The sequence below is a fragment of the Nothobranchius furzeri genome, chromosome 11 (genome assembly GCF_043380555.1).
Source record: "Nothobranchius furzeri strain GRZ-AD chromosome 11, NfurGRZ-RIMD1, whole genome shotgun sequence".
Classification (NCBI taxonomy): Eukaryota; Metazoa; Chordata; class Actinopteri; order Cyprinodontiformes; family Nothobranchiidae; genus Nothobranchius; species Nothobranchius furzeri.
In genome coordinates this window covers 65,627,714-65,646,005 of record NC_091751.1, presented here as the reverse complement: position 1 = coordinate 65,646,005, position 18,292 = coordinate 65,627,714, and the positions used below count along the sequence as shown (strand labels likewise).

Genomic DNA, 18,292 nt, shown 5'->3' with positions numbered 1-18,292 from the left:
CCATGTCATCTTGGCAGAAGGGCTACGCCCTGATCCCAGGAACACATGCAAGGTTGAGAACTGGCCTATCCCTTATTCTGCGACAGAGGTGCGTGCTTTCCTTGGCCTCTGTTCGTATTATCGGAGGTTTGTGAAGGATTTTGCTCAAAGAGCCTCACCTCTTGTCCGCATCACTGGTAAAAATGCCCCTTTTCTTTGGACAGCAGAATGCTATGAGGCTTTTGAGTTCCTGCGGGACACGCTTTGTGCTGAACCTGTGATGTGTCACCCTGACTTAGCACAACCTTTTGTATTGTACACAGACACATCCCAAACTGCGGTTGGGGCAGTGCTCGCTCAGACCTTTGATGGTCTTGAGAGAGTTGTTGCATACGCCAGTCATGCTCTCACTGCAGCAGAGCGCAAGTGGTCCACGTACGAAAGAGAGCTGTGGGCAATAGTGTGGTCCGCCCGGAAATTTAGACATTACTTAGGCCTACAACCTTTTACCATTGTTACTGACCACAGACCCTTACTTGGTCTAAGGCGGCTTCCTGTTGACAATGACCATACAGGCCGGCGTAGTCTCTGGGCCCTTGAGTTGGACCCATGCGATTGGGTGATTGTTCATAAGAACAGGGTGCATCATACCAACGCTGATGCTTTATCTCTGTGTCCTGTCTTGCCTGTTGCAGTGGCAAGTTCAGGGACACAGACTGCTGATTTTTCTGCCAGCGTGGTGTGCACTGTCGAGACCCCAGAGGAGCCCCCCCAGAATGCGCCAGCCTCTGACATGTCCGGGCCTATTGAGCCTGCTGTGCAGGCTGACCAGGTCATGGTTCAATCCCTGTCTCATGATGGCTCTGACATTAAGCAGCTCCAAGAGAGGGACCCAGATGTTGCATGTGTTCTAAACTGGCTCAAAGAGGGCCAAAGGCCACCACAAGGGAGAATAAAGGGTGCTGGCCAGGGAGTTAGGATTTTGTGGCATGATTTTCCCCGGATGGCTCTAGTCGACGGGGGTTTTGTGTAGGGTTGTTGCACTGTCAGATGTGGAGCAGACTTGGCAGATTGTCATACCAGTCACCCTGGTGCCCGAGGTTTTGCGCCATCTGCATGGTGGTCCATTGTCTGCCCACCTCGTGGTTGAACAGACCTTGGCTCGAGCACGCAGCATGTGCTACTGGCCCAGTATGTATGCTGACATCCAAGCGTGATGTGACCAGTGTTATGCATGCCAGAGATGGAAGTTTCCAGTTCCCCATCATCAAGCCCCTATGAAGTCATCTAGCACAACGTCCCTTCCAACGTGTTGCGGCCGACATATTGGAGTTACCTATTACTTCAAAAGGCAACCATTATGTTTTGGTCTTTGAAGACTACTTCACTAAGTTCATTAATCTCAATGAGATAACTGACCAAAGAGCCACTACTGTGGCTGAATGCCTCTTTAATAGGTATATTCTTGAGCATGGGGTGATGGAGACTCTTCATACGGACATGGGCAGGCAGTTTGAATCTGAGGTGGTTAGACTGTTGTGCGAAATGTTGGGGGTAAAAAAAAAACACATACCACACCCTACAACCCCAAGTCTGATTGCATGGTGGAGAGGCTAAATAGAACCCTTGATTGATCAGCTTGCTAAGATTCTGCTGGCATGTGAGGGTGAGTGGGACTCCTTCCTTTCACAAGTCACCTTTGCTTACAACACTAGCGTACACTCCAGTACTGGATTCACACCTTATTTTCTCACCCACGGGCGAGAGGCTCGTACTCCAGTTGACGTGCTACCGGGCCCGAGTCTGCAATGTGGTCCTGGGCAGGACTCTTCAAATGAGTTTGTTCTATTCCTGCACAGACGCCTACAGACTGCTTTTCGACAGTGTAGGGACAACAGTGTAACTGCCAGTGACAAACAGAGAACATTCTATGACAGAGGACAGAGACATCATCCATATGAGCCCGGGGATCTAGTGTGGTTAGATGACCCGACAGAGAGTCGTCGTAAACTGGCTCCCCATTGGAAAGGACCTTACATAGTGCAGCAGAGGCTGGACAGGGACAACTAGGCTGGGGTTACCTATGTGATCAGTAGCCCATTTGGAGATGAGGCTCCCTTCCAAACTGTTCACTATGACCGACTATGGCGCTACTGCCTTCCCGTAACCTTCCCACTGACTGGCCCGTCTCGGACTCCACCTGTGTGCTTATCATCCCTCGAACCTCCAGATCTTGCCCTGTCACTAGCTGTTTATGATTCGGGGACCCCTGTTCCCTCACCTGAGTTTGGTGTAAGTATCAGCCCTAGTTTGGAAGGGTCCTCTTTTTGTATGGGTACTCCAGTACAGGTTTCTCATGCTGGATGCTGTACCAAGCCACCAGCACATTTTGCTGACTATGTGATGAGGTAATATTTTGGGTTTTTATTTTATTTTGTTTTGTACATGTTAGCTGGTATGTTGGGTTTCTGCCATGTAGTACCATGTTATATTTGAGGCTTTTATGCTACACCTACTATGCTGTTGTCCGTTTCACAGTGTTGGTCATGAAATGGGGACATTTCATTTGTGAGGGGGGACGACTGTAAGCGGGTGATGTGTTGTGCGCATGTGCTGTTAACTTTGAAAAGCTGGACTGGGGGGTGGAGTCACTAGACTCTCTATGGAGACATTCATTCGCAGGCTGTTGTGTTGACTGGTGAAGCTTCCAAATAAACGGAGACGTGTTCCTGTACTCCAAAGGTATTTCGCCCATCTCTTCTTTGTCCTGAGACCACAAGCTCGAACCTCTACAGCTCGCCCGCTACACTACCATAGCAAAACCACAATGCTAAGCAGGTTTTCTGCCCTTGATGTAATCTGAACAAATTCAAATGCAAGTCTGGCGATGCAACTAAATCATTCTATTCATCTTACAGAGCACTAACACCATTCTCTGTTCATACCTATGTTCACAACAGCTTGTAATGGCTAACGTAGCTTAGCTCACACAGATGTTAGCACCTGCTAACACAGAAACGGGGACAGTATCAATCAGTCAGACCTATAATAAAACATCCACAACTGTCTAAAATAATAGCTGTCTCATTATAACCGGACTGCAAAGCGTTTAGGTCTAACTTTTACCTACTTCTGAGGAAAGATCACCAGCATTTTGCAGCATCTTCTCCTGCCTTCTCCCGGTTTGAAGCCTGCTTTTTCCAGCCAGAGAACCACTCTGCCACCTAGTGGTCATTTCTTATAACCCTTTGACTATATTTTCATGGCTCATAAGTAGGGATGCACCGATGGATCGGCATTTGATCGTAATCGGCCGATAGCGCCCCTATCGGTTTTGATCGGAATTTTCAAAATAGATCAAAGCAGACCGATCAGCCGTAGGGTCGTCACGGTAAAAAAAGTTGACAATAATAACTGTCTTGTTTTAAAAAAAACTATATTATCTTGGTGGGTTTACCGTGGCTGCGGTGTAGGCGCGGTGACCCTTACCAGCCACCGTATCATCTGCTGAAGTTGCCGGCGGCACATGCGCACTTTGTTGTTTACAACCAAAACTTTCTTGAAGCTAAAGCTGAAATAATGGCCAAAGGAGGAGACGGCAGCGCTCAGGACATTTATTATCCCTCAAAGAAGACAAAGTCGGAAGTACGGGCATATTTTAGATATTTGAAGAATGCTGAGGGAGTTTATAGAAGACGGACAGCTATCCTGTTTGCAGCACGTGCAGAAAAAGTCTCTGTGAAACGCAGCAACGCTTCAAATCTCATGACACATCTGCGTGACCATCACCCACAACTCTGCAGTCAACGCAAGGCAAGCTAACGTTAGCGTTTTAGCTAAAATGCATGATCCGAGGATTTGGGTTGAGGGAGAAAGCAACGAGTCGCTATATAAAGCAGCCGCAGCGCCGCTACCTGCATATAAACCGTGTCGCGGACACCGCCATGTTGAAATGACGCTATGCATTACGGGGCTCCCAGGGGCAGATAAGAGTTGGTCTCTCTCCGAGAATAATTATGAATTTAACAATGATTACTGCCTGATGACATTTCCTCACATCTGCAAAGCTCACTGGAAGGACACAAACCGAGGACAATATTTTCCTGATATAGGGTTTATTACTCAAGTAAGGGTAAAAAAAAAAGTATCTGATTAGAAGGCTACTTGAGTACTGAGTACCACTTGATGTAATATTTTTAAATGATGACATCAAACAGACATGAAATAAGAAGTTATGGGCAAATATTGGTATTTTAATGAATAAAGGGAAAAAATGTAAACAAATAACATAATTACAAAATAACACATTTTAGGCAAAATTTAGACACAAACTGAGGACAATATTTCCTGACATACAGGGTTTATTTAGTTGTGTGAAAATGTAGCACGTTTAAAAAAAATACCGCGATAATACCGAAAACCGTGGTAATTTTGGTCACAATAACCGTGAGGTTAAATTTTCACACCGTGACAACCCTAATACAGACCATTTTAGATTAGGTTACATGTCCTTTATTCCCTGATTATGTAGTTTGTACCACTCATTATAATGTTGTAGAAAATTTCTGGCCAATCCACGTGATCGGTATCAGTGATCAGCATTCTTTGATATCGGTATCGGTGATCGGCAGCAAAAAACCTGATCGGTGCATCCCTACTCATAAGTACTTATATGTGTAAATAAACAATTTTAGATTATTAAAAACTAAATGCAGGTCTATCCTTTATAACTACAGGATCCTGAGATACTATATTTTTCTACAGAAAAACAGATTTGTCCCTTCAACACAAATTTAGACTAATTTCAAAAGAAATCAAAATTTCCCAGCTTCCACCCAGCATTCAAATGCACCATGTATGCACAAATCAGTCAGCTGAGAAAAGAGCATATCACAGCATGTGTGTGTGTGTGTGTGTGTGTGTGTGTGTGTGTGTGTGTGTGTGTGTGTGTGTGTGTGTGTGTGTGTGTGTGTGTGTGTGTGTGTGTGTGTGTGTGTGTGTGTGTGTTGGGGGGGGGGTGTTATGGGTGGGTTACAGACCAGCTGAGCTGTCCTTGTGCAGGTATAACACTGGATGGCACCACACACCAGGTTCTATTACAGGTCTAGACATCAGGGGCTTCATTTCTGAAACTTTGTATATAATCTTTACTAAAACTTTACTTAAGCTCAGCAAAACAATTACTTATGCAAACTCATTTTCTTTATAAAGCAGTGCGAACGCACATCTGCACACTTAACAAATCACTCTCTTCCTAGAAATGTGCTCATGCGGGTTTTGCACGACTTTCTGCCATAAATGGTCAATGCAAAGGACATCACGAAAATTCTACATATAAATAAACCAGCTGATCAGTGTCATTTCACAGGTAACCATGGCAACTAAGTCTGAAACTGAGGCGTTTGTAAGTGATGTAGGCACAGAAAAGCCTTTCATATGGAGCTAGAATCAGAATTTTTTTTTTTTTAACTTTTTATTTATCAACTTTTACTTTACAAACACATTCCCCCTTCGTACTCAGCATTCATCATATTTTTAACATTGAGTTCTGTTCATTTCCCCTCGTTCGTTTTCTAGAAGTCTTTCTTTGTTTGTGCTCTTCCGCCGTTATTCTGTCCATTCTTTACCTTTGTCTTCTTGTCTTCTCATTCCCTTCCGTGTCCGTTGTTCTTCCTTCCCCGATTAACCTGTTTTTCTATTTCTATCTTCTTGGCTTGTTTTCTCTTTCTAATCATTCATTTTTCTTCTCCTTCTTTTGAGTACTTACAATGCATACAAAACGAAAAGAAAAAAAAGACGACAGAAAAACAAAATAAATAAAAAAGAAAAAATAATAATAATAAAAAGATTAAAAAAAAAAAAAAAAAACCCATATATAAATAAATCAAAAGGTCGGCTCATCTGCAGATTTCTTCTTTCTCTCCAGTTCTATATATCTGTATGTCTCCATTTAGCCCATCGTTTATGCATTTGTTCCCCTTTCAGTCTTAGTCTAAATGTCAGCTTCTCCATTTCCTGTATTTCTCCAACAATTGTCTTCCATTCTTCTATTGTTGGGGTCTCTGGTCTGGACCATTTTCTAGTGATGGCTTTCTTGGCTGCTATCATGAGTATCCTCATCAGATATTGGTCTCCCCCCGCTATTTCTTCCCGTATGGATCCTAGGTACATTAATTTAAATGTCTGTGGAAAATAATATCCTAATATTATTTTGGTGTTCTCATATATTTGATTCCAAAAAGGTTTTATGTTCTTGCATTCCCAAAATATGTGGGCGTGATTGGATTCTATATTTCCACAATTCCTCCAACATCTCGTTTGTTTTTGTATTTGTTTACTTATGATTTTCGGTGTGCTGAAGTATCGTATTTGGTTCTGCCAGGCAAATTCCCTCCATTTTTGTGATTGTGTTGTCCTATTTTGTGTTTTCCACATCTCCTCCCATTCCCCGTCCAGTATTTCTTCCCTAATTTCTTTTGCCCATTTTTCTTTGATATACTGTGTTGAGTGGTTTTCTATCGTCAATAATGTTTTATATATTATGGATAATTTCCGTTTAGGTGCTGGATTTGTATATGTTTGGATCATCATTGTTATTATTTGATTATTCCCTCGAATTTTCCTTTGAATTCTGTTAGTGTAGTAATCTCTTAGTTGTAAATATCTAAACATATCCTTATTTTCCACGTCAAATTTTTCTTTCAATTCTTGGAAACTGTTTATCATCCCTTCTTTCTGAATTATTCCTAATGCTGTCATTCCTGTCTCATTCCATTTTTTGAATCTATTATCCCTTTTTCCAGGTTCAAAGTCCGAGTCCCACCCTATCCATCTTAGCAATCTTAGCTCTCCCTCTATTTTTAGTTTCTTGCTTATGTTCCACCAGGTTTCTAAACTAAACTTAGTTATCGGGTCCAGTTTTTCAATATTTTTCGTCCAGTATTCTTTTCTGGTATTTTCCCCCAGTAATGTTTGGATTGGTATTTCCTTTCTCTTTGTCTCTATTATTTTCCAGTGGTTCAAGTTTTGCGGGTCACACCAATCAATGAGTGGTGCTATTTGTGCTGCCTGATAGTAATGGTATATATTTGGCACAGCCCTCCCTCCCTGTTCTTTTGCTAGTTGTAAGAATCAGAATTTTAATACTTTTAACTTGCAGCTTTTGTTTTGTAGCATGTAACTCTTTGTTTTTTACTGTTTGGTAACTTGCAGAAAGAAATTTGATACAAACTTTCAAAGCACAAGTCTCAACACATATCTCAGTCTACAAAACATTTTTTTCCACATCTAGCATCCCTGCCAAGAACCAGTGAGAGGCCGAGTCCGACCAACAATTCATGTCTCGTAGACTCCTGTCCAACGGCGGGTATAACGAGCTTAAGTCATGCCCCACCACCTGTGCACTATGGATCGCCTTCTGCAAAAAAAATAAAAAAAAATCTATGGGAGTCTTTGAGAAAATTAAAATGATTTTCTTATCCTGTTTGATAGATTTAACATATGATGTCTGTGATTTTCAAAGAGACATTTGGATGCCAAAGAAAGCCCTTATGTTTGACAAGTGGCAAACATTATTTCAGGCTCCGTATGAAGACACAGTGGACTACAAATGCTCGTCTCACCAAATTTACGTTACCAAACCAGAGATGGAGAAGAGCAGAAGAAAAATGGGTGAAAGAAGGTGCTTTAAATGTGGAGAAAAGCACTATAAATCTGGCCATGTGGTAAGTAGCAGCTGCGCTGGGGGAGAAGAGATTCTGCTGGAACACACACCACAGCTGATTTGTAGTCAGTTTCATTACAAAATTGTACAAGCTCATAAATCTTAAATAATAACATAATTATTTATCATTTAAAATCAAGTACAACAAAACGTGCGATTCAGGGTTAGAATAAAACTTTTATACAGAGTCTGCATCTAATGTTGTTTTCACTGATTTATGTGTACACAATTATAGACTGCTAAAAAAAACTTAAACTACACAATGTAACTCCATGTCACTCAAACTGTCTGTTGTGGTGAAAAACAACCAAAAGCATTTCTAATCACGTTTTTGCATCAGGTGGGTTGTTACAGCTGGGTCTATAACGCTCCACCTGCGAGAGTACAACTGTTAGGCTTGTTTTTGGCACTCAGACATCGATTCTGATTGTTTTACAGCTGAACAGGATGGAGGGGGAAATATCTTGACTTTCAAAGAGAACTATGTTCCAGAATCCATTCAGAAGTTCAAGGTTGGACTTGATGTCGTCTCTTTTAAGAGATCCACGGGTAACTGTTACACTAAAAGTGAAGCAAATTTATTTTTGTCTGTTTTTTCATTTATCTTGAGGAATGGAAGTCAAATAAAAACAAACAGGTTGATTATTGCTGTAGAGGCGATCATGTCTGACATTTAAAAATTTTACTTTTAGCTTTCCTATGTTTTTAAATTAATGTTATATTTCTATTCAAATAAAGCTAGGGAAATTAGACCCATTCTTTCTAAGTGGTCGTGTTTGCAAAGTCAACAGGGAATCAGTTATTTAATCTCACATGTTCTTAATGTCAGGAATGAAAGGTCTTTCTCACTTTTTTACAGTAAATGTGTTTCATTTTTATTGGTAACAGAAAGCTGTTTAATGAAGTGAAGTTTCTTACAGTTACATCCAGGACCTGTACGTCTCCAGAACTCGGGGGCGTGCAGGTCGGATAGCAGCTGACCCTTCGCACCCGGGTCACAGACTTTTTGAGCCGCTCCCCTCAGGCAGGAGGTTACGGTCCATCCGGACCAGAACCTCCCGCCATAAGAACAGCTTCTTTCCATCTGCCGTTAGACTTGTGAATAGATTATAAACACAACCATGCTGGTCTTCTGTACTCGACACAACGTCACGTTATCGGCCATGTTACCGTTACCCGCCATTTTTTATCGCTGAAAGTTTTATTCTAGTTTTTTTATTCTATTTTATTCTATTTTTAATCTTATTATTCGTGTTATATGTAGCACATTAGTACCGAAGCAAGTTCCTAGTTTGTGAATTGTTTGTTCACTGACAATGGCAATAAACCTATTCTGATTCTAATTCTGATTCTGATTCTGATTCTGATTCTGATTCTGAGTCTTAAGGTGCTTTGTTAAGTTCCTCATGACCAGATTTGTGTGCAGGTGGCCTTCTGTGAAGAACAAGAAGAAAACTGTATTTTGTTTGACGCCTAGATGAAAACACAGCCCCACAATATCCAGAGCCTTGAGGAACTCCGGGCAGATTTGATCCCCCCATGGAGCCGTAACCACCTCAGTGACCAGACGTCCCACTTTGTGTGGTACAGTCCCGCATTTTCATTATACTTTTCACACGTTCTGCAAATCGAGACTGTGTCTCGCATTACTGACAGTCTCCAGTTTGGACTTTAAATCTTGCACAAACTGTACAGAAAGCTGTGGCTGTTATAGGAGGCGGGACTTTAACGCAGGTCCAGAGCGCGTGGAGCGTGCTCACTGATCACCAAAACCAAATTAAATGACAGGTTGAGCACGGAGGTGAGAGAGACGAGCGTGATGGAAAGGATGCTGTTAGAATAAATACTTGTGGGTTAAAGGCCATTTTTCCATAACAGTGAGGAGTCTGCTATGAAACGGTGCAGAAAATCACAAGAAAACGTGTTGGTCAAAAGCAGGTTTCAGGAATTAGACAAGTGCATGCTGAAAGCCAGAAGATCGAAACACAGACAAGGTGCTGTGGTTGTGTTGTTTCAGATGCACGTGAAAAAAATGCTGAGAGAATTCAAATGAAGCCTTGATTAAGTAAAAGCTCACCAGAGCTGGAGCGGGAGGCTGAAGGGTGAGGCCACAGTTTGGCAGCTCCACCCATCCAACCTCTGCCCCACTAAACCCCCAAATCCCTGGTGCTGTATGCCTGAGGAGGGCGATGCAGCAGGGGCCCCACCATTAATTGGGGAGCGCAGGTTCTTGGCAGTACCCCCTCCAACTGGCAACTTGTCTGCCACCTCAGCAGTCCCACAGTAGCTGGGATCCGAGTCATTCCAGGATTTCTAGGTGGAGATTTTTTTTGTCTTATTTTTGGGCCAAGTAAAGCTTCCATTTTGTTATTAATAGCATGACTAATATGCACATTTATCGTCCCGGTACGCGTTTTCCTGAGACGGGCAATGACAGAGCATGATTAAGGAAGACATGTGGGGGCTGGAGCCCCATTTACGGCCCTGCTGTAGGATGCAAGCATATGAAAGTCAAGAAGCAGATAACTACGAGCAGGGAGGTGAGATGAACAGGAATGAAACCACGAACTTAAAAAATTATCACAAATGTGTCGAAAAATAATTTTAAAACGTGTCATTCAGCATTAGAGTTGCTTTTGATCGATTGCTGATTAAATTTATTACCGTTGTATTTCTTATGAAACTGCCTCTCCACGTTTTCTAGCCTATTGAAGAGCAGAAGGTCCATGACCAGATGGCTTCCAGCTTCTTCTGGCTGAACGCCCAAGCAAGCCAAGCCCACCATGACTGAGACACCCTTTAAAAGGACCTCGATGGGCAGCGGTCACAAAGTCATCATCACTTGTCTTTTCACCTTCTGCTTTGACTGTTTGCCACAGAGGAGCAACCATGTCTCATGGGTGGGGATACGGACCAGCCGACGGTAAGGAATTCCTCCATGTACTTGACGTTGGCGTTTCTGTGTAACAACAACCAGAATACTTCAGAGAAAACCTTACGCTGACCGCCGTGACGCTCCACACACTTCACCAGACCGGTTTTATTGGTTTACTGATGTCACACGTAGGCCTTCGTGAGACACGTCGTCATAAACGAATTCGTCTGCGTTAGTGAGTGATCGTGTTGACGTGAATATCATCTTATTCGTTTTACCTTTTAACAAAAGCGACACGGTGGCTCATTCGGCAGCACTGCTGTCTGCCGCAGCAAGAAGGTCACAGGTCTGAATCCCGTCTGAGGGCTCTCTGCTGATTTACGCAGTGAACCATCTCGGGTTGCTACGTTACAGGTGAGGCATTGCTGTCAAGTCTTTGAGAGAAACCAGAGAAAATCCATTTGATCTTTTGATGAGTGTGAGTTAGTTGTTTGTGTTCATCGTGTAGCCCGCGTCGATTCATGTGCAGCTTTAATAACCACGAAGGGACGGCGTCACTCGATGAGGAACTCCTGGAGTCTTTCGGTTTAGTGTTGTTGGTCTGAGTTGGAGCGACATATTGCTGTTGATTAGATGTGGTTTGGGGTCAATGATCTAAATACGTATTTGCATTTAGGACCTGACAAGTGGGCAGAGAATTTCCCTGTAGCTAACGGGCCCAGACAGTCTCCTATCAACATTGTCACCAAAGAGGCCCAGTACGACCCTTCTCTAAAGCCTCTGAAACCCAGGTATGACCCCTCCAACGCCAAGGGGATTCTCAACAATGGACACTCGTTCCAGGTGGACTTTGTGGACGACACCGACAGCTCAGGTGAGCGTTGGACCAGAGAGCCACGAAAAGAAATCATTTCTACTGATTGAGAATCCTTTTATCTGCGTATTTTACATATTTTCGTGTGGTTTTGTGGAATTACGTGAGAACGCTGTAGAGAAAATATACTATTTTGTCCTAAATGATTTCATTTGATATGAGATTCAAACATACAGCAACGGGGTTGTCTAACAAAAAGGGAGTCTAGGAAAATGTATTTTCCATTCATTTTACTTCAGCATTTAACACTTCCCACAAAACAGTCCCCCAACCCCCTGCTGCTGTGTGCACTAGCACAGATAAGAGTGTCTAATGACGTCAGAGCTCCGTTATCTCCTATCAGCCATGGCTTTTACATCTGGGTGTCAACAGGCATGTTCAGTGCGTCAGCTTGATTAATAACAAACTAAGTCATATAAAACGTATTTACGTGTTCGGTCAATAAACATAAATGAGGTCCTGAATCAGAAAAAGCATCATAAAGCTCTGAGCTCTTGACCAGCTTCAATGATCCTGAATGACCTAGAGCAAGAAACCTTGGATGGAGTCAGCAGCTTAAGCTAAACGTGGTCCGACCGCAACAATTCAATTCAATTCAATTCAAGTTTATTTATATGGCGCCAAATCACGACAAGAGTCGTCTCAAGGCACTTCACATAATAAACATTCCAATTCAGGTCAGTTCATTAAGCCAATCAGAAATAATGTTTCCTATATAAGGAACCCAGCAAATTGCATCAAGTCACTGACTAGTGTCAGTGACTTTACAGCAACCCTCATACTAAGCAAGCATGCAGCGACAGTGGAGAGGAAAACTCCCTTTTAACAGGAAGAAACCTCCAGGGAACCCTGGCTCAGTATAAACAGCCATCCACCACGACTCACTGGGGATCGAGAAGACAGAGCAGACACACACACACACACACACACACACACACACACACACACACACACACACACACACACACACACAAAGACAAGTAATAAGTCTATAGTTATATTGTGATGTCTTAGTAAATATTCTATTTGGTGAAAGATAAACTTTATTGTATTTATCCTAGTGGGTCTATAATTAAACGGATAAACTAGTATTAGCACATCAAAAGTCAATGAAAACAAAAAGTTATTATCAGGAGAGGGAGAATGTTTAAGTGGTTAGCAGCAGTGTGCTAGTCGATGGCCCCCTCCATGAGGTCACCACAGCTCAGCAGAACATCGCTGTAGCTTCTTCTGGGGAGAAAAACACTTACAGAGAAAATAAAGTTAACAGCTGAAATTGCACAAAATAGTACAGTTAAAGAGCAGATTGTAGAAGAAAGCAGTAGAGTGTGAAAAGTGGTCAGTGTATCCTCCAGCAGTCTAAGCCTATAGCAGCATAACTACAGAGATAACTCTGGATAATCTAGCCTTTTAGATGGAGGCATGTTGGAGGCAGGGCAAGGGAGAGCCGTCTTTACCGACTGTACACTCCACCTCCCTGTACTCCCCCACTTGTCCAGATTTAGGCTAACATCAGATTTTAACCATAGGCCCTATCAAATAAAAATGTTTCAAGCCTATTCTTAAAAGTAGACAAACAGGAAGCCAGACCTGAACATTGAAGGGTGTAGAGGAGGGACTGTGTTGCTGATCACGCCGCAGTGATTCTATCATGATGTTGTCTTCACCAGTCCTGACCGGAGGTCCGCTTTCTGGAACCTACCGTCTGAGGCAGTTTCACTTCCACTGGGGTGCCAGCGATGACCGAGGTTCTGAGCACTATGTCAACGGCATCAAGTTCCCCTGTGAGGTACAAAAGTGGCTCAGCCTGGTCAGGCAAACGGCCGCGGCATGAATCACTTCAATCAACATTTCATGTTTCTTTTTCTAAAATGTGTGTGACAACATCAAAGGTCTAAGACATGTCCAATCAGCTGCAGAAACAAGGAGTTGACTCAGCCTGTCTGAGAAAACCTCCAAAGGGGTGAATTAGGACATGGTGTAGGGTTGTTCTCATACTGCAGAAGCTCATCATGGGACACGTCGTCCAGGTCAGCGACCTTGGTGTTCCCTGGCCAATTCAGGTGATGCTCTGCTTCTTTTCACCTTAGCTCCACCTGGTGCATTGGAACACTAAATACCCCAGCTTTGGAGAAGCTGCTGACAAGCCGGATGGACTCGCTGTGATCGGTGTCTTTCTCAAGGTGAGGAATCAGTGATTCATCACAGCACCAGATCAGTCAGAGCACAGCAGCTGTGGGGCTCCAGCTCAAAGTCTGTTTGTCAGGACAAAGCTAAAAAGGCTCTAAAAAGGCTTTTGTGATAGAAATGTTTTTATTATTCAGATTGGTGCTGCCAACCCCCGACTGCAGAAAGTTCTGGATGCGCTGGATTCTATTAAGACCAAGGTACGAGCGTCAGCAGCTGAATGCCAGCTTGGCTGGAAAAGCGGGAGAAACCTGGAAGAATGTGGTTTTTATTTCTGCCTCTGCTCTGACGCTTGCAGGGAAAGCAAACCACGTTTTCTAACTTTGACGCAAAGACTCTACTTCCTGCTTCGCTGGATCATTGGACCTATGAAGGCTCTTTAACTACTCCTCCACTCTTGGAGAGTGTCACCTGGATTGTCCTAAAGGAGCCAATAAGTGTCAGCCCTGCTCAGGTGGGTGTCTCACAAAACCACTCAATCATTCATGAGATGCAGCGCCTAAAGGGCCTGCTGTTCTTGTCTTCTCTTCAACGTCACATGAAGGACGGAGTGCGCTGATAGGCCACCAGTCTGACGCTTTAAAGTGTGTCACATTTGAAGGGACGTTGCAGTCCCCATCCATCTCTGTTGGACTAACCTGCTACCAGACAAGGACGTAATTTTCACTTTAGAAGTGGACGGGACGGGGGGGGGGGGGGGGGGGGGGCGGTAATCTGTATGTTCTAATGGGAAACAGGTTTCAACACAAACTGTTGTTTTCTGCTTGGTCCTAGAGCTCAACCAGTGTCAAGTTAATATAGTGTAATATTGTTTTTGGATGGTAAAAAGTGCAGGGGTCAAAACTTGACTTTGGAAAAAGTGGGGGGGGGGGGCATGTCCCCCCTGTCCCCCCCAAAAATTACGTCCATGCTACCAGATAATCTGGGCAGGACGTTCTGTGTCTTCTAGATTACACCAACACCCTGAGTCACCCCGTTCTATATCATTAAGTTTTCTGCCACACCCGGCTCTGGCCCAGGAGGGCGAGTCTGGATGGGTTTTTGTTACTGATGGAAGTTTTATACAGAACTGTGAACTAACTCGTGAAGCATTGGTCATTTTTGTTGTGACACTTTCTTTTTACCGACTTGTGTGCACACAAAGCCACATGAGCTGAACTATTCGGCTGGTCCTGAGCAGATCTGGAGATCCATAAAAGCTGCAGCTTCTCGGGTCACAGGTGGTTCTGGTTTGGAGTTTTACAGACAAAGCTTCAGTCTTTCTGAGTATAAAATCAGGTTCAGCAAATGAATAAGGAAGATTTCATGGTGCACGGAGTCATCTGAAGGAAATTGTGCTTTTGTTTGACTGTTTTGTATTATTCTACAGTAAATAACTGCATCGTAACTTTTTACATGATGAATACCTGGGTGTTGTTTGGCCTCAGCCACACAGATGTGCAGCCAACAAGATTCAAAGGATTCAAAAGGGTTATTTGTCACTTGATCAGTCTTACAAGTACACGTGAAATGTAACCCTGAACCCCATAGACTTGAACATTCAACACAAATACATGTAAGTGTGTTCTAGACTATGTACACAATGATTGAAGGGCGAAAGTGTAAGCGTGTAGGGAAAGATACAAATCAGGCACGTACATGTAAATGTTCAGATGTGTGGGCAAGATGATATAACATGATATCAGCACGTGGAATGAAGGGGAGACTATTGGAGTTGATAACGTGTGCGTTGTTTTTTATCATATTGGATTAACCCTCCCACTGTCTTTATGGGTGACCCCGCAAGGAAAGTTGAGCAGGTAGGATGGTTTATCCATTGAGGTCCACGTGGCAGGGGTGAGGTGGTGCTCACTCCTCACCCCTGCCACATGGACCCAAGGGATAAACCATCAACCCTGCTCAGTGGTCAACTTTCCTTGCGGTGTCGTTATCAGTGTTAGTTATGGTGGTGGGGCGTGATCTGACTGAGGAGCCTTATACTCTGTGGGTAAAAACGAGTTCAGCAGCCCAAATAGACAGCTGCCTGGGTGAGATGTGTCCCTGATGGTCGTGGTGACTCTGTCTCTGCAGCGTCTGGTGTAGAGGTCCTGAAGGGAGGGTAGTTCGGATTTGGTGCAGCATTCAGCTGCTCTGATCACTCTCTGCAGGACTTCTACGGTTCTGCATGGTGCTGTTGATAAACCAAGATGTGATGCTCATGGTCAGGATGTTTTCCACAGCAACTGTGTAAAAGGTTTGGAGGATCCCGGGAGAGACCCCAAATCTCCTCAGCTGTCTCAGGTGGTAGAGCTGCTGTTTCTCCTCCTTGACCTGAGTGTGGATGTGGGTAGACCAGGTGAGATTGTCTGGTAGATGGACTCTGAGGGATGTTTCCTACTCTTTCCACGGGAGCACCATCAAGGGAGGGGGGTAGGAACACTGTTGTTTCCTCCCAAAGTCTATTACCATCTCTTCGCTTTAACTGATGTTCAGCTGGAGGTTGTTAGTTTGGAACCATCTCTCCACGTGATTTGTAGGCTGAACAGCTAAAACAATATGGCCTCCTAAAGGGAACCTTTCACACGCTGGCTTTTAGACTTCTTACAGACAGCCGTGTGTGTGTGTGTGAGTGTGTGTGTGTGTGTGTGTGTGTGTGTGTGTGTGTGCGTGCGTGCGTGCGTGTGTGCGTGTGTGTGTGTGTGTGTGTGCGTGTGTGTGTGTGTGCGTGTGCGTTATTTTAACTGAAAATAGAATAAATGATATCTAATACTTCCAATTTATAATCCATTAAACTACTGACAGGTTAGAGCAAGATTCTAATTCAGTTATTCAGAAAATGTTTGGTTTCCACTGCATGATCAATACTCCTATTTTCATTTCTGAATTCAAAAATAATACAATTTGTATTCAGTTGTGTTTCTTTATGCTCTAAATGGTTTTTAAAGCTTATATTTTTGGTAAGAAGCGGAGCTGGTTGCAACGGGACCTAAACGCAGGTGAGCAGGAAGCAGACTTGCAGGCAACAGAACAGTTGAAAAGGGAAAAACGGCAGGTAGGATGATACAACGGGTAGACGGGACGAGGATCTGACGCAGATCAGCACAAACAGAGGGTTAAACAGCATGAGGATGATCAGGGAAACAGGTAAAGAGGGCAGGTGAGTCCAATCAACACTAAAAAGGGAGACGAGACACCAGACACAGGAGGCTACAGGAGCAGATCCTGCCAGTTTTAGTACAACACTTCTGTGTCTAAAATAAGAAATCTTAAATGTGACTCCTAAATGAACCACTCAAATAAAAATGGAAACACAATCAGATGAAATAATCGGTGCTTGTCCTCAGCTGAACTCTGGACAAAGTTTGAATGAAGATCAGAGCCAGGACCAAACAGCTGGCACATGGACATCTGTTCTCCCTGTTAGGAGATCTTGCTGCTGATCCTGATCAAATGTATATGAAGATCAGAGCTTAAACACCTTTTCTCTCTTCCTCCTGTTAGATGGCCAAGTTCCGAAGCCTCCTCTTCACTGGAGATGGAGAAACTCCCTGCTGCATGGTGGACAACTTTCGTCCTCCGCAGCTCCTCAAAGGTCGTCATGTCCGCGCCTCCTTCAAATAAATGTGACTTCATCATCACCGCTTTAGTGCCCGCTAGCTTTTCCTATGTTTTCATGATGCTGGTATTTTAGAGATCAGCAGAGACCAGAACACCGGCCCGGTTGCCTCTCTGCATTTGTTTCTGACTTAAAGCTTTCATAACAGAATCTTCTGAATCACACCAGCTTTACCACGTCTCTTCTATGTTTAACTCTGATGGCAAAAGCTTTAGTATTATATTTGAGATAGGATTGTTGATTATTATTGTGCAGCAGCTTTCCACAGTAGAATATTTTTGCTGGATGTAAGAGGCCTTCATGTGTGCTTGCTTCTCAAGTTTCTTTGGATTTTCATTTCTAAGGGGGACATATTATGCAAAACTCACAGGTTGTATCCTTTTGTGCTGCCCTGTGCGTCTCTACTGCATCTAAAACCATTTCAAACATGAAAAGATGCGTCCATCCATTTTCTGTCAGTGATTATGTTTTTGAAATTATGTGCCCAAATTAATCCTTGTCCAAAAAGTCCATATTTCTGATGTCACACACGGGAAAAGTAGAATAAAACACCTCTAACATGCAAGAGGCATCTGCTGCTGGACAAGCAGGCTCAGACTGGTTTCTTGAACACGACAATGAGTTCACTGTACTCTGGCGATGGATGGATGGATGGATGGATGGATGGATGGATGGATGGATGGATGGATGGATGGATGGATGTGATGGATGGATGGATGGATGGGTGGGTGGGTGGGTAGATGGATGCGTAGGTGGATGGATGGATGGATGGATGGATTGGATGGATGGATGGATGGATGTGATGGATGGATGGATGGATGGGTGGGTGGGTGGGTAGATGGATGCGTAGGTGGATGGATGGATGGATGGATGGATTGGATGGACGAATGGATGGATGGATGGATGGATGGATGGATGCATAAGTGGGTGGGTGGATGTATGCGTAGGTGGGTGGGTTGTTGGGTGGGTGGGTGGATGGATGGATGGATGGATGGATGGACGGACAGACGGACGGACGGACGGACGGACGGATGGATGGATGGATGGATGGATGGATGG

General features: G+C 43.7%; 1 protein-coding gene across 1 annotated transcript; it reads left to right on the top strand.

The window, feature by feature from the left end:
• Nucleotides 1–10,471: 10,471 nt before the first annotated feature.
• cahz (carbonic anhydrase) lies at nt 10,472–17,819 on the top strand. The gene is made up of 7 exons (XM_015957574.3): nt 10,472–10,625; nt 11,254–11,451; nt 13,122–13,240; nt 13,542–13,634; nt 13,776–13,838; nt 13,937–14,092; nt 17,119–17,819. The coding sequence occupies exons 1-7, from the start codon at nt 10,592–10,594 to the stop codon at nt 17,236–17,238; spliced, it is 783 nt and encodes a 260-aa protein (XP_015813060.1). The 5' UTR covers nt 10,472–10,591; the 3' UTR covers nt 17,239–17,819.
• The last annotated feature ends 473 nt before the right edge of the window (nt 17,820–18,292 follow it).

What these genes read in the sequence shown, in the direction of transcription:
- cahz (XM_015957574.3), top strand. Translation starts at nt 10,592, where the DNA reads ATGTCTCATGGGTGGGGATACGGACCAGCCGACG. An exon ending in GCATCAAGTTCCCCTGTGAG is followed by an intron (nt 13,241 to 13,541) that starts GTACAAAAGTGG and finishes TTTTCACCTTAG; the next exon opens with CTCCACCTGGTGCATTGGAA. An exon ending in TGATCGGTGTCTTTCTCAAG is followed by an intron (nt 13,635 to 13,775) that starts GTGAGGAATCAG and finishes TTTATTATTCAG; the next exon opens with ATTGGTGCTGCCAACCCCCG.